Source organism: Rhipicephalus sanguineus, chromosome 8 (assembly GCF_013339695.2).
Source record: "Rhipicephalus sanguineus isolate Rsan-2018 chromosome 8, BIME_Rsan_1.4, whole genome shotgun sequence".
Lineage (NCBI taxonomy): Eukaryota > Metazoa > Arthropoda > Arachnida > Ixodida > Ixodidae > Rhipicephalus > Rhipicephalus sanguineus.
In genome coordinates, this window is record NC_051183.1 from 73,397,264 (window position 1) to 73,410,808 (window position 13,545).

At 47.7% G+C, this 13,545-nt stretch overlaps 1 protein-coding gene across 1 annotated transcript in view; it reads left to right on the forward strand.

Annotated features, from left to right (window-relative positions):
* LOC119402100 (uncharacterized) overlaps nucleotides 1-6,222 on the forward strand; it is a 28,716-nt gene extending 22,494 nt beyond the window's left edge. The window contains exon 7 of the mRNA XM_037669205.2: nucleotides 5,999-6,222. Within this exon, the coding sequence (XP_037525133.2) occupies nucleotides 5,999-6,186 (188 nt within the window). The 3' untranslated portion in view covers nucleotides 6,187-6,222. The remainder of the gene's footprint in view (nucleotides 1-5,998) is intronic.
* Nucleotides 6,223-13,545: the final 7,323 nt, after the last annotated feature.

Consider the following 13,545-nt stretch of genomic DNA (forward strand, 5'->3'; position numbering starts at 1 on the left):
ACAGAATTCGCGTTGTGTGACTCCTGGTTGTTATTTTACTCTTCTACCACACTACATTACCTATGTTAATGTGGTTCCTTCCCGACATCAAGCCTGTAAAGGGTCAATTAGCAAAGCATTTTCAAGTACCGGCTTGGCTCGGAGGTAGAACACTGGGCACCCACGCAGAGGGCCCAGGTTCGAACCTCCTTCCATCCCGGATATTTTTCTTTTTTTGTTTTTGTTCCCATTTCGAGCGATAGGGTTTACGGATACCGGCGGCGGCGGCGGACAACTACGGCTCCAAAAACGGCCGTTGTTGTAATCTCATAACAGCTCTCGCTGTAAAAAGATAGAAAGAAAGACGAAACAAGGATTGCGTCGTCTAGCCGCGAGATGCCCCACCACCTGGCCAATCCACGTATGCGCAGTAATTAAGCCCCGCTCACCAACAGACATCGCGAGCAACCTCCGCTCTATAGTGCAATGCCTGGCTACGTACTCCCGAGGAGGAAGACATGCATCTCGAAGCTAGACGGGTTGGTCGACGGGTAGTACGAGTGGCGACGGGATCGTACTTCGCTGTGCCAAGCACTGCACGACTTTGTGCAAACTGCCCGCAATTTTTCACAAAAGACTGCATACCTTCATTTGTACCAGTTGTTCAAACAGTACAACAAAATAACAATATTTCAGACAACAGAGTAAAGTAAGCGGAAAATATAAACGCAAAGAAACCGTTCCAATATATGTTGAGGCGATGAGAAATTTTTTGTGGAGGAAGTATTTTTCATGCAAAGCTTATGGGAAATATTCGTGACAGATTCCTGTAAAAATATTTAGGTGCATCAAAGAGAGAGAGGTTTATTTACAGAAATGCAGAGAGGTTGGCCTGAGCGTTAGTATGCTCTAGCCTGCCACTCTACACCTGAAGATATGAAATGGGAAGAAAAGGAATAATGAACGATGATGGTGAGTTACAGAGGTGAGTACATAGAGCCCCGCGAAGTTGACAAAACGCTGTAACCGTTTATCAAATCCACTTGCTTGCAGCAAGTTTACGACCGATCTTACGACCACAGTTGCACTGTTGGTCTCAGTCCAAGAGCCCGCCTCATCTGCCTTTGGCCTGTTATGCGTCCTTCAGTACAGGAAATCACCTTCTCTCGTTCGGTTGCATATGCCGGGCAGCTACGAAATATGTGCTCGAGTGTTTCTGGCACTAGACAGTTATCACAATTGGTACCGGTGTCACTGCAGCCGATGATATGTGCGTAACGTCTTGTGAACGCCACACCAAGACGAATCCGGTGAATCCCACTTGCGATGTGTTGCATTAATTTAGGAGGCATGCAAAACCTAATTTCCGGGTCCCATTTGTGCAATCGACGGTGGCGTCGTTCCGGTTTTGTCCAGTGGTCCAGTGTGAAGCTGCGCGTTACTCAGCCAGGCAAGGCGTTCATGTCTGGTCGTGAAAACGCAATGCGCACATCAGAGGCACTGTTTAAGGCGCTTTTGGGCTCAGCGTCTTCCTCATTTCCTATCACTCCGCCATTCGCAGGAATCCACTGAAAGGTGACAAGGTGGCATTTTGTTGAATGAACGCGTGGAAGCTGTGCGATTTGCTTAGCTAAAATATTATACCGACCTTGTCTCATGGCGCAATTAACGGTTTTCACAGCTCGTTTGGCATCGCAGAATATCGTCCATGCATGATGTTGCTCTCCAAAAAGAGTCTTAATTACCTCCAGACAGCTGCGAGCTCTACGGCAGAACCGTCGAGCGCTACCCATTTGTGGGATGACAAATGCTGCAAGCGCAGGTATACAGCGTGGCAGATTCATTTGTGTACACGTGCACAGTACCGCCGTAGGTTGTGAAAATGTGATGTACGGTCATTTGTTTGATGCCAGTTGATGAAACGAGGGATTTCTTCGTAATCCCACGAATCGTAACAACAACAGATGGTTTAGTCAGGACCCACGGGGGTATTCCAGAATCACTCGGTGAAGAAAACCTTTATGGTATAACATTTGCATGCCGTGGTATTGCTTTTGAAGAACTGCAGTATGGTTATGTGGCGGAGAGTACTGACAGAGCAGGCTGCATATTTTGGGTCAAGAAGCGAAGATGCAATCGAAGTGGCTCGCAGACCATGCATACGCTGATGGAACAAGGCCGAGCTTCCCCGATAGTTCACTTCGTTGACGTGCAGCGTGGTATGCCAAGCACGTTCGCTTTCCTTGGGATTTTTGCTCTCTAGCGTTTTCATACAGCTAGGTATCATGTTTGATAGCACGGGCATGGTTTGACGTGTGTATCCAACGAATAGAACATTGTACAATTGAAGAAGGGACGATTCTGACGGGCCCCATCTTGCTCCTGCACCAGTCTGTATAACTAGAACAGAGCTCTTCAATTTTCATTTAAGCGCTGCGACGTGTTTTTACCACGATTACACCAAGTATTACAATGTCTTGATTACGCCAAGAACTTGTGGTGCATTACAGGTGGTATCGATATTCCTTTCATAAATATGGGGTATCTTGACATATGTTTGTGCGTGAGTGTAATCACTGCCCATTTGTCGATTGGAAGAGTGCACCCCTGACGTCGTAGATATTTGGCTGTGATCGTCACTGCACGTTGTATTTGAGCACGAAATAGCGGACGAGTAACTCCGGCTGCCCATAGGCATGTCATCCGCATGTGCGCTGACCTTTCCGCTGCTGGAAAGTTCTGCTGGTAGTCCAGTCATCGAAACGTTGAATAAAATCGCGCTGAGAACTCACCCTTGCGTAACACCGCGGTGATAATTATATCGATCGGTCTCTCTGTCGCTTGTCGCCATGTATATGGTACGGCCACTAAGGTAACTGACGATGCAGGCGCACAGTCGTCCGCCGATGTCTAAGTTTTCCAGTGCGTCAAGGATCGCGTAAAGCAGCACATTATCGTAGCAATCTAATGTCTAGGGGGGTGGCCGCCACTAGTCTGCGTCGGTTTCTTTCCTCTTCGGCGTTGGCGATCAAGACGTCCACACCGGCAATGGCAGATCGGCCTTTTCTAAGGCCGTTAATAAATGTCGGGAAAGAGTTATTGCTATCTAGAAGCCACTCAAATCTTGACAGTACCATCCTTCGCATTACTTTCCCGACGCAGCTAGCTAAGACAATTGACCTGTAGGAGGAAAGTGCATGAGGATATTTTCCCGATTTAAGCAACGTAATTAGGCAACGGCATTTCCAATTAGCTGGGGCATTACCCGGCACCCACGAGGTGTGTTGGGACAACAGGATATGTCATGCTTTTGTCGCAAGATGGCGCAGTGCAGCATACGTGATTCCGCCAGGTCCTGGTGCCGATGAGCGCCGAGAAACAGAAACTGCACCGTCAAGCTAATGCATTTTAAAACGTAAGTATGAACCCATTGTCTGTAATCTGACAGTCGGCCACGAAGACCTCGAGCATTTTATTGCATAACAAGCGACTGGCGTATGCGTTCTGCGAACATCAATGTCATATTCGCTTATTCAAGAACAACTAGAAGTGGGTCGGGAACCTCAAGTGTCTGTACGGTAGCCATAGCGGGGGTTGTTTAGGCCACCAAGGATGTTGTGCTTTGAACCGAACAAATTCTTCAGCATACTCTTGACGTTTGCGTTTTCCGCCTTTTTGTTTCCTTCATTGCGTGCAGCAGCACTATGCGGTGATGGCGTACAAGCGGCTCTTGATGGTAGCGAAGGCCGCTCAATCTCCGAAATGCTCTGAGCCAATGACTGGTTGCCTTGCACTTGCGTGGACTGTGATGGTACTGAAGCGTTTGTGTCGTCCTTTCGGCCGCAAAATCAGGCGAGGAGGTGGTGAAGGCACCGCTTTGTATGTCGATTCTTCCACGCGATGAGCTCTGCTGGTTCGCTTGCGTCGGAGTGTCTATGGAGCCGCAGAGCCCTCGCAGCTTTTCTGTGAGTAGAACGGTCTTGAACCATCTTCAAAATCAATATTTCATTCCTCATTCGGGGACATTCCTTTGACGTTGCGTCGTGGGCGCCCGAGCAGTTTCGACATTTTGCTGGAGCGTTGCAGTTATCACCATCATGAGGTCCACCGCAATGTTTGCAGGTTGTTGCTCTTTTGCAAACTGCACTGACATGCCTCAATTTTGGGCATTTATGACATTGCAGAGGCCTCGGTACTTAAGGACGCACAGAGTTGTTCACGCACCCACCTTTCCATGTGAAGGCAATGTCTCCGACTTTCACAGATCGGGATCGTCCAAAGCGATGAAAACCAAGGACGGGAGCCGACGATGAGAGCAGTTTCTCGAGGCTGGAGTCTCTGATCTCTTCTTGCACATCGTAGATAAGTCCAGTTGTCGTTTCCCTCTTGTACGCCGAGAATGCGCGAAAGGTGATCTTTCCCAACTGAACATCAGCTTTCAGTGTGCCCAGTATGGTCTTCATAGTGACCACCACAGACAGTATGTTCTTTCGAGCATTTATGTGGATTTCTGCAACTTGGCCATCGGCGGCAAGCTCGAAGAACTCCGGCGTGCTTTGCCTGTTCAGAGAGTTCAAGACGTCTGTCGTCGATGTCGGCACATACGAGATCATGTACGCCAGCATACTCGCCTTTCTTCGGTGCCTGTCGACCGGAAGGCAATGTCCTTCTGATTTTCCTCTTCGGGCGGCAACTATAAACGACGCTGTAGTCTCTGTCCGAGGCCATATTGACCCCGTGACTATATCTTCTGCGGAAGAGCCATAAGAAGTATCAATGTAGACCACGCTTGGGTCGAAGCGGTGACTCGTATCGGAAGCACAATGTTGTGGTCTTGCAGGCCCTGTTCCTGGGTGGGGTCTTGGTCCCCCACTTACAACGGACAACGTTCCTCAGAGTTCTCGTTGATTCCAAAATAAATGCAAAATATTTAAAAACTCAGAGGTTGAAACTGAAGCTGTTCTCTATGATCACTTCTTCCTCTCAAGTTTGAGTGACGCCATTACAAACCTTAGTAGATTTGATCGTATGAAGTCTTCATTGTGTTTTTTTTATATTTGTTATCTCTACTTTACGCCAAAGTGGCTACTTTCCTACCCCGTTTGGCAACATAAATTTGCTGTTGGCTCCATGGCGACTTTCTGGTTACTTTGAAACTTTTGAATTTGCTTATTAGGAGAAATGTTTTTTTTTTCATTTTTGAAGATAAAATACATTGTGTTTAAGTTTCCCTGTCGTTTTAGCCAATGCACGCACGTATCCTCCCCTCACGAGCACGATGGTGAGCATCGAGTAACTCTTACGCAACTCTTCGTGCGCCTGGAAATGCAGAGTTGCGAAGTTGTGTGCATGTTGGCGAACGCGTGGCCTGCACGCTGCTCAATGTGCCCGCCATCTATGGTCATGCTGCAGGCATATTTCTACGAGTAATTCTGATGGGCAGTGCGTGTTCTTCAGTAAACATACCAGAAGTGGGATACGGAACAAAATGAAGTTTGTATATTCATCTTAAAGGAGTTTTCAATATCTGAAGCTGCACTTGTGCTGTATAAACTCCACTAATCGAATTCGGTCTGCAGCTTCAAGGAAAAAACTATTTGAATGTTTAATGTTCCTACTCTTTTGCTGGCTGGAATGTTCGAAAATTACTCTGTATATGGCAAGAACTCTATCTTCTACATAAACTACATGCACGCGCAATAAATGTATTATAATTTGCTCGTTGATAGGCAACTTATCCGTTGCTTGAAGACCGAGCAACAGCGGAATAAATATGCTCTGGTATCTAAGGTCTCGCTTATTAAAAATGGTAATATTTATTGATCAATACTACATACTCTACTCATAATACCGCTTTTTGTTCTAGTTGGCTACAAATTTGGCGATACTATTAAATTCCGTGGCTACTTTGGTTACGTTTGCCAAAAGTACTGCCTCCTTTTCAAGTCCACCCAACGGCAAGCCCGCTAATAAATTTCTTGCCTGCCATCATGTAACGCAGACTGATCTCCTATTTCAGATCATCCGATTTGCATGTTATGGGTGACTGACTTGTCTACAACCGAGGAGCGTGAAAATTGCAAGTTACAGTTCGATGACTATTGCGATCGCCCATCATATGATTACGACGAAGACAACAAGAAAGTGTGCGTTAACGTGACTGAATATATGGGAAATGTTTCCAAAGGATGCGTAATTGAAAATTAGTTATCACGACAGATCTCACTTTAACGAATGGTCTTTCGACTTGTGTGATCCATTTCCAGATGCATTAAAAACATGAAAATCTTATTAGCGCATGCCTAAGGTAAAGATTATTTCCACCCGAGAGCGTCTTGCCTGAATCAGCTAGGTGGGTTGCCAAACCACAGACCCACCTCATTCGTTTGAATCTTCTAAACACCCTGCCATGCGCAGCTCATTTGTGCTTGGAGAGAAGTGGCTCCTCGTGGTTGTCGCATCAACGTGATAGAGCTTTTCGAACCATCGCCTTTCTACTGAAGGTTGCATGAAGTGAAAACTAGAAATCAGAGGAGTGTAGCCCTTGCCACATCATTTCAATGGCTACACTCCTCTGTTTTCTAGTTTTCTCTTTCCAGGCAGCAATTACCATAAGCGATACGCGCCACCGCTGGACATGACGTCAACACTAACCCTTTAAAACTAACACGCCAAGGATGACAAGGCGCCTTTGACAAAGATAGGTCCTCCTATCGAAACGTCGGCCAGCCTGTCTGAGACACTTTCTCCTGGTTGACATCCTATACCACTCCGTGTATCCATCTGTCGGCTCCCTTCTTGATTTGGAGAAATTTTACGTGATGTGATTTCAGTCACATGACCAGTTGTTGCGTGATGTTACATGATTTTAGCTATGTGACTAATTGTTACGTGATTTTAAAGGCCCGTGATTTTAGTCACGAGAATATAGCTCTTACGTGCTCTTGTCGAGAAAGTCACGGGAGTAGCCATTATGTGTTCTGATTATAGTCGTGACTGGATGTTACGTGATGTTACATGATTTTAGTCACGTCACTACGTGCTGTTTGGTTTTGGGAGGGACATGTCAAGTGACGAGCTGTTACGTGATGTTATCTGATTTTACTCACGCGGTTAGTTGTTACGTGGGGTTACATGATTTTAGTGACGTGACTAAATGTTATGTGTTTTCAGCGACGTAACTAGCTGTTACGTGGTTTATGGCGGGAACATGTGACGTGTATAGCCGTGACGTGGTCTTAGCGGGAACGTGTCACGTGACTAGATGTTATGGGATGTTACGTGATTTTACGTGACTACTTGGCTTTATGGCTGGAACGTGTGTGACGTAATAGCTGCTGTGTGATGTCAGGGGATTTTTGTCACTTGACTAGTTGTTGCGTCACGTTAACTGATGTTTAGTCGTCTGACTAGTTGTGAGCCGACGCTACACTGATCTAGCTCCTCAAATAAATGTGACGTGATTTACGTCACGTGACTAGATGTTACGGGACATTTTGTAGCATGAGTTTCGTGATGTTACGTAATTTGCAGTCACTTAACATATTCGCCCATCATAGTTATTACATTCCCCGGCCGGACAAATGGGTGAACGTCTTTTGCCAGCGAAACAGAAGATGAAGAAGAGGACGAAGAGAGCGCGTGCCATTCATGATGATGATGATGGTTTCTGTTCGCACTACCCCGCGCGAGAAAAAGCTTCAACAACTGGCTCCCTCTGGTAATAACTCCAAAAGCTTTTCCCATAGATAAAAGGAGTGATGTGAAACCATTGACTGCAACTTTTAATCCAAAGGAATAAAATGAATGCTCTATTTAGTTTGGGCAGAGGTTACCGTCTTCAGCTCAAAGTAAAACTATGAAATTGAGGTTGTAGCCTGTGCAAGTTCGCCTCAATCGGATATAGAGCTGTAGTGTTGCTAATTAACTAGTAAGAGTTAACTCACTATTATGTACTAACACAAGTCGTTACTAACTTCTGCTTACTGTTGCCAGCACTCCATGAGCATGCATCTAAAAGTGCAGTGTAACGTGCATCCTCATACCTTTTGGAGGATACCTTTCGTGCCCCCGACTCCTCCACATTTTTTCCGCGCAGGAGCGCTCGTATCACCGCATAACGCCTCCTTCCGTGCTCATTCAAGGCAATTTCGGAGCGGCACTGGCAGCAAACCATGCTGTCATGCTGTACCAGCCATCTTTACACATACTGCGCACCTGTAGCCGTCAGCTTAATGGATAAGTTGTACTTGGTTGAAGCGAGGGTGACATGTTGGGCTTGATCTAAAACACCGACCTGTAGGCAAGTTCAACAGCGTGAGAGTTCTCAGAGGCCGCAGTACTATGTCTCTTTAATGTCAAGGAACTCGCGTTGGAACGTAGGCCAGCACTTGCAGACTTGGCTACGTTCAAGCCACCCCTTCGTTACTTGATCGGCGTCTTGCTTAAACCAAAGTATCACTGTTGTGCTCAAAATGTTGCCCCATGGGCTGACCTTTGCTTGTGTTGTTTACCATCACCACGTTGAAACTGTTGTCCTTTCGACTAGGCCGCTCTACGGTTCACACTTATGACGGCAAGCATACGCCCTCACCCGCACTAATAAAGGACTTTAGGTAATGGTTGCTTTGACCTCTATTCGGATCCCTCTCTGAGAGAGTCCCGCATTGTTGCTTTCCGTCACGTGCCATACCCTTATTAGAATAAATTACGACTCGCCCCTCCCCTCTCTTTAATGATTTATGCACCTCATCCGATCTCGCACTACCTAAAAAATCGGCACACTTCTCGCTTCGTGTTCACGACGCCACCGGACGTCAGATTTTTGGAATCATAAGCCATATAAGCGTTTTGCAATAAATGACCTCTAAAAACCTCACAAAATACAACGAACGACCGCGTCATTAAATGCAAAGCATTTCTTAGGGAACCTTTCGCACTTTCAGCGTATGTATCTATCTATCTATCTATCTATCTATCTATCTATCTATCTATCTATCTATCTATCTATCTATCTATCTATCTATCTATCTTGCCACCTACATCTGGGTGCTCCCGTGATCGCCTCCTTCACTTGGTGTAGACCAAAATTGGCATGGCAGGGTAAGTTGATTTGACGAATATGACTGTCTCGTCATGGCATGAGTAACGTGGAAATCCTGTCGCGTACGTCGTCAAACACTTTGCTCTAGACACGTGTGGCACATGCCCGTATGCCACGGGCCACGGTAAGCGGGTATGCGCCACAAGTGACTGACAGTTTATATCTTCCCAGGAACGGCGAGAACAGGCATTGGTAATTGAAATGTGAGTGCGCTAAGAAAAACCGACATCGTCAGCGTTGACCCTACAAATGAAACAATAAAAATCATGATCCCAGCAGGAGTCGAACCCAAGCATTCCTCGTGGCAGTCAGGTATTCTACCCTAGTGCCACGCCAGCTCTTGAAACTGCTTTGGAAAAATGCCCTAAGCAGGCATGACGGTGAAAAGTCAATTGCGGTTGCAGTGCTGGCTATATAATTTTCTACCAAGGAGATAAAGATTATGTATGTACTCCTATGATGCAGGCGTCATGTGGGGTTGTCAACTGTGGTGCAGTGTTGGCTTCGCTTTCAGAGCAGTCTAATAAGCTTTACATTTCTATTCCGATGATTCAGCAAGATATATTCAGGTGTTGCTCGACCCCAGGGGAAAACGCTAACGAAATTTTCGCATAATATTCACATCTTCGCATCGTGAAGTGCACTTCGTTTCGATAAGACTGATGTGTACGCTCTAACGTGAGTGCTGGCGTTACGCCAGTGCATGTTACCCTTTCCACCCCAGTGATGTCGACGTGCCTGGTAAGCTGACAATGTATACACAACTGCTACGCTTTCAAAAAGACGTCAGTCCACCTCATAACGCTTGGCTCAAAGCAACAAGAAATGCAGCATGGACGGCTACTGTCTGACTGCTTCGCATGAAACCGATTCCCGCAGTGCATAGTATCTGCCGAAAATTTTCTAACAAGTTTTGCCGCTAGTTTTTGGACGTGCTGGACCGGGACACCATTGGCTCTTGCTGCCGTCCGGGCTCGGTCAACCAGGCTACTAGCTGCACCGGGTCAGGAATGGCGAGAGGAGACATTGGTAATTGAAACGGGTGAGCGTCAAGATAATGCACCATCAGCCGCGTTGACACGCGAATGCAAATAAGTCAATGGTGTTTGCAGTTCTCGCTATTTAATCTCATAACAAGGTAATACACATTACTTATGTACTCCTATGATCTAGACGTAACCTCGGCTTAACGTCACTTTTGGTTCCAGTGTTAGCTCCGCTTTTATAAGAGTCGAATAAACATTACATATTTATTCCTATGACTCATCAAGCCATATCAAAGCGTTGCTCGACCCCGGAGGAATACACGAACGATTACTACGTGTTATGTTCAGAGCATCGCACGCGAAATGTGAATCGCACTATAGTGTGTGCTTCGTTTAGGTAAAACTGGCGTCTGTACCCGAGCTTGATGCCCTTAATACAGAATCAGAATTTCGTGCGGCCCTATTGAAATTACCCGCTGAAGACCACCGGTGAATTAAGAGCACCAGCACCCAGTGAAGAAAAAATTACCAATGCTACCATCCGCAATCTTGATGATGCTTGCATATCTTATCTAGTTAACTACTTTAACGAATGTTGGGAAGCTGCTACCTTCCCTGCCTCCTGGAAGCACGCAAAAAATATTTATCCCTAAACCTCACAAGCCCATAAACATCGACAATATTCGCCCCATTTCACTGACAACCTGTCTTGCCAAGGTCATCACGCACATAATTCTTGCTCGCCTGACCACGTACGTGGAAGACAGTCACCTTTTCCCCCACAGTATGATTTGATTTCGTGCGCATCTTTCTGCGCAGGATGCCCTGCTCCAAATTACGCACGACGTGCAAGGCGATACCATACCCCACCTCACTAAAGCTATCCTGGCGGTAGACCTCACTAAGGCATTTGACAGAATTCGACAAGATGCCATCTTAAGGCAACTGCAGGCACTGCAGGTAGGGCCCAAAACTTATAACTACGTTCGTGCCTTTCTCTCAGGATGCACTGCCTCCGTGCACATTGATTACCTGAGCAACACCCCTTATACGCTCGGCGAGGTCGGAACTTCTGAAGGCGCGGTCCTCTCTCCTTTTCTCTTTAATATTGCTCTCATCCCCTTAGCCCACAAACTCCACTAACGCCGATGATATTACCAGATGGACTACTCGTGGTTCTGACGAGGAAATTGAGGAAATTCTTAAACTAGCAGCCGACACCATCTCATCTCACGCGTCATCTATTGGGCTCAAATGCTTCGCCTCTAAATCCGCGCTCCCTCTCATGAGACGAGAATCAGCCGCTAACTCGCCTATTGAAATCACTTTAGAAGGAACCGCTATCCCGCTCACCCCCTCATACACACACACTGCGCATCCTTGGCCTCTGCTTACAGGATTCCGGACGAAATGACCACAACCTAAAAACACTCAAGGCTTCCACGCTATATGTGCTGCACATTTTACGCCGCGTATCCTCCATGTACAAGGGTGTAGACGAAACAGACAACATGAAAGTTGTACATGCTTTCACGCTTAGCCGAATTTTATACGCTACCCCATATCTCAAGCGGAACCGCACATGGCGCAGTCTAGAACTATGAACCGTAAGTGCGTCCTCGTGGCTCATCGGCGCTGCGGACCTTCGCTCGAAGGAGCGATTATGCAGCCCGTCTCGCTACTACGGCCGGAAGCACCTGTGCCACCATTCAAGGACGGCGTCCAGGCCTCCTCGGTGGCTCAAGGGCAGGCTTACCCCGGCGCCGCCAAGACAGCACACAGCCTACCTTTGCCCGGGAATGCCCTCCACGCTTCCCGCAGCGACAACGGCACTACTCAGCACTACATCGGCACTACATCGGCACCCGAGCCGCTTAGGGGTGCTGTCCAAGCTCCCTCGGACAAGGGTCTCTCCTCAGTGAGTACGCTGATCGTGTCCTACTCCTCGGACGTCACCACTGGCTCCACGCGCGGATCGCCCGAGAGCGCCGCCGAGCTTTCCGCGCGTGGAACTGAACGCGTGCACGCCATGATCCGCCTCGCAACTAAAGCATCCCTGAACCTTCCTCGCAGCACAGGCACAGCCAAACTCCTTGAACTGGGCGTGCATAATACCCTTTCTGAGATAGTTGAGGCACATCTCCAGGCGCAATATTTAAGACTTTCCGCGAGCGCCACTGGCCGCCAGTATCTCGCTTCCATTCGCATAAACATACCCACTAAACAGACAACCTTTATACCCATTCCTCGACACATTCATACCTCTCTCGTAATTAAACCCATGCCTCGCAATGTGCATCCTCAGCATCCCATCGCGCGCCGCGAAGCTCGCGCAAATACCCTTCAACAGAATTACGCACAAGCTCAGGATGCCATTTAGGCAGACGCTGCTTGTACAGCATCAGACGCTGTAGCAGTTGCCTGCAACCCTACTCTAACACATCCCCTGAATCATCGCCTTCCTTTAGGCTCTACAGCTGAGGAGGCAGAGGAGGTGGCCATTGACCTAGCCCTTGCGCAAACAGACGCACAATACATCTTCACTGACTGAAAAACTGCTCTGTACAACTACGCCAAGGTCAGGATACACCCCCCTGCCTGGCAGTTGCCGAACACCTCCATGCAAAATTTACCACGCACGGTATAGCTCTAGTGGGTGCCGGCTCAATCGTGGAACCCCGGAAACGAGGCTGCTGATAAATTAGCCCGAGGATTAATATGCCGGGCTCAGGACAGTCTCGATTCGGGCTTCTCGAAGGAGCGACCGCACACTTTGGAGAGCTCACACAAATACCCCGTTTGAACCGTCGGACATACCCTCTTCCAAATCCCTCCCTTACCCACTCCCAACAAATCCTATGGAGACGTCTCCAGACCTGCATTTTTCCTTCGCCTCAGCTGTTGTCCCACTACTGTGGCACTTTCCCTGGATGTTCCTGTGTGGCGCACCTCACACCACCCTTTCCCATATTCTTTTCGGCTGCCCTGATGATCCTCCCCCGCGGGGACAGGCTGCCATCTCCAGCTGGTTGGACTGTGAGGGCCTGCTCTCGTCTGCGGACCCGGCGTTCAACTTGCTGCGGTGACTCGGGCTGCCGATGTCATCGCGGTGAGAGGCATGACCGTGTAGACGTGGCGTAGGACCACGCGGTGGTCCATGGACCCGGAGGGTTCAAACACACTTGCTAATAAAATTTTTCTGTCTGTCTGTGCTCTAATATGAGCGTTCACGCCACGTAAAACCATAAATTACTCTTTGACGTCTGAGCTCTAACATGAGTGGCGACCACTATATATCTTACTCCGTGGTGCTGACGTTACGTCAGACCATAAATTGCTATTTAAACGTCAGTGTAGTCGGCGTTCTGGTAAGCGCAGGGCGCCCACACGATTACTCCATTTACAAAAATTGGTCTATGCACCTTGTAACGTTTGATACAAAGCCGAAAAATGCAGCATAGACTGCTACGCGCTGAC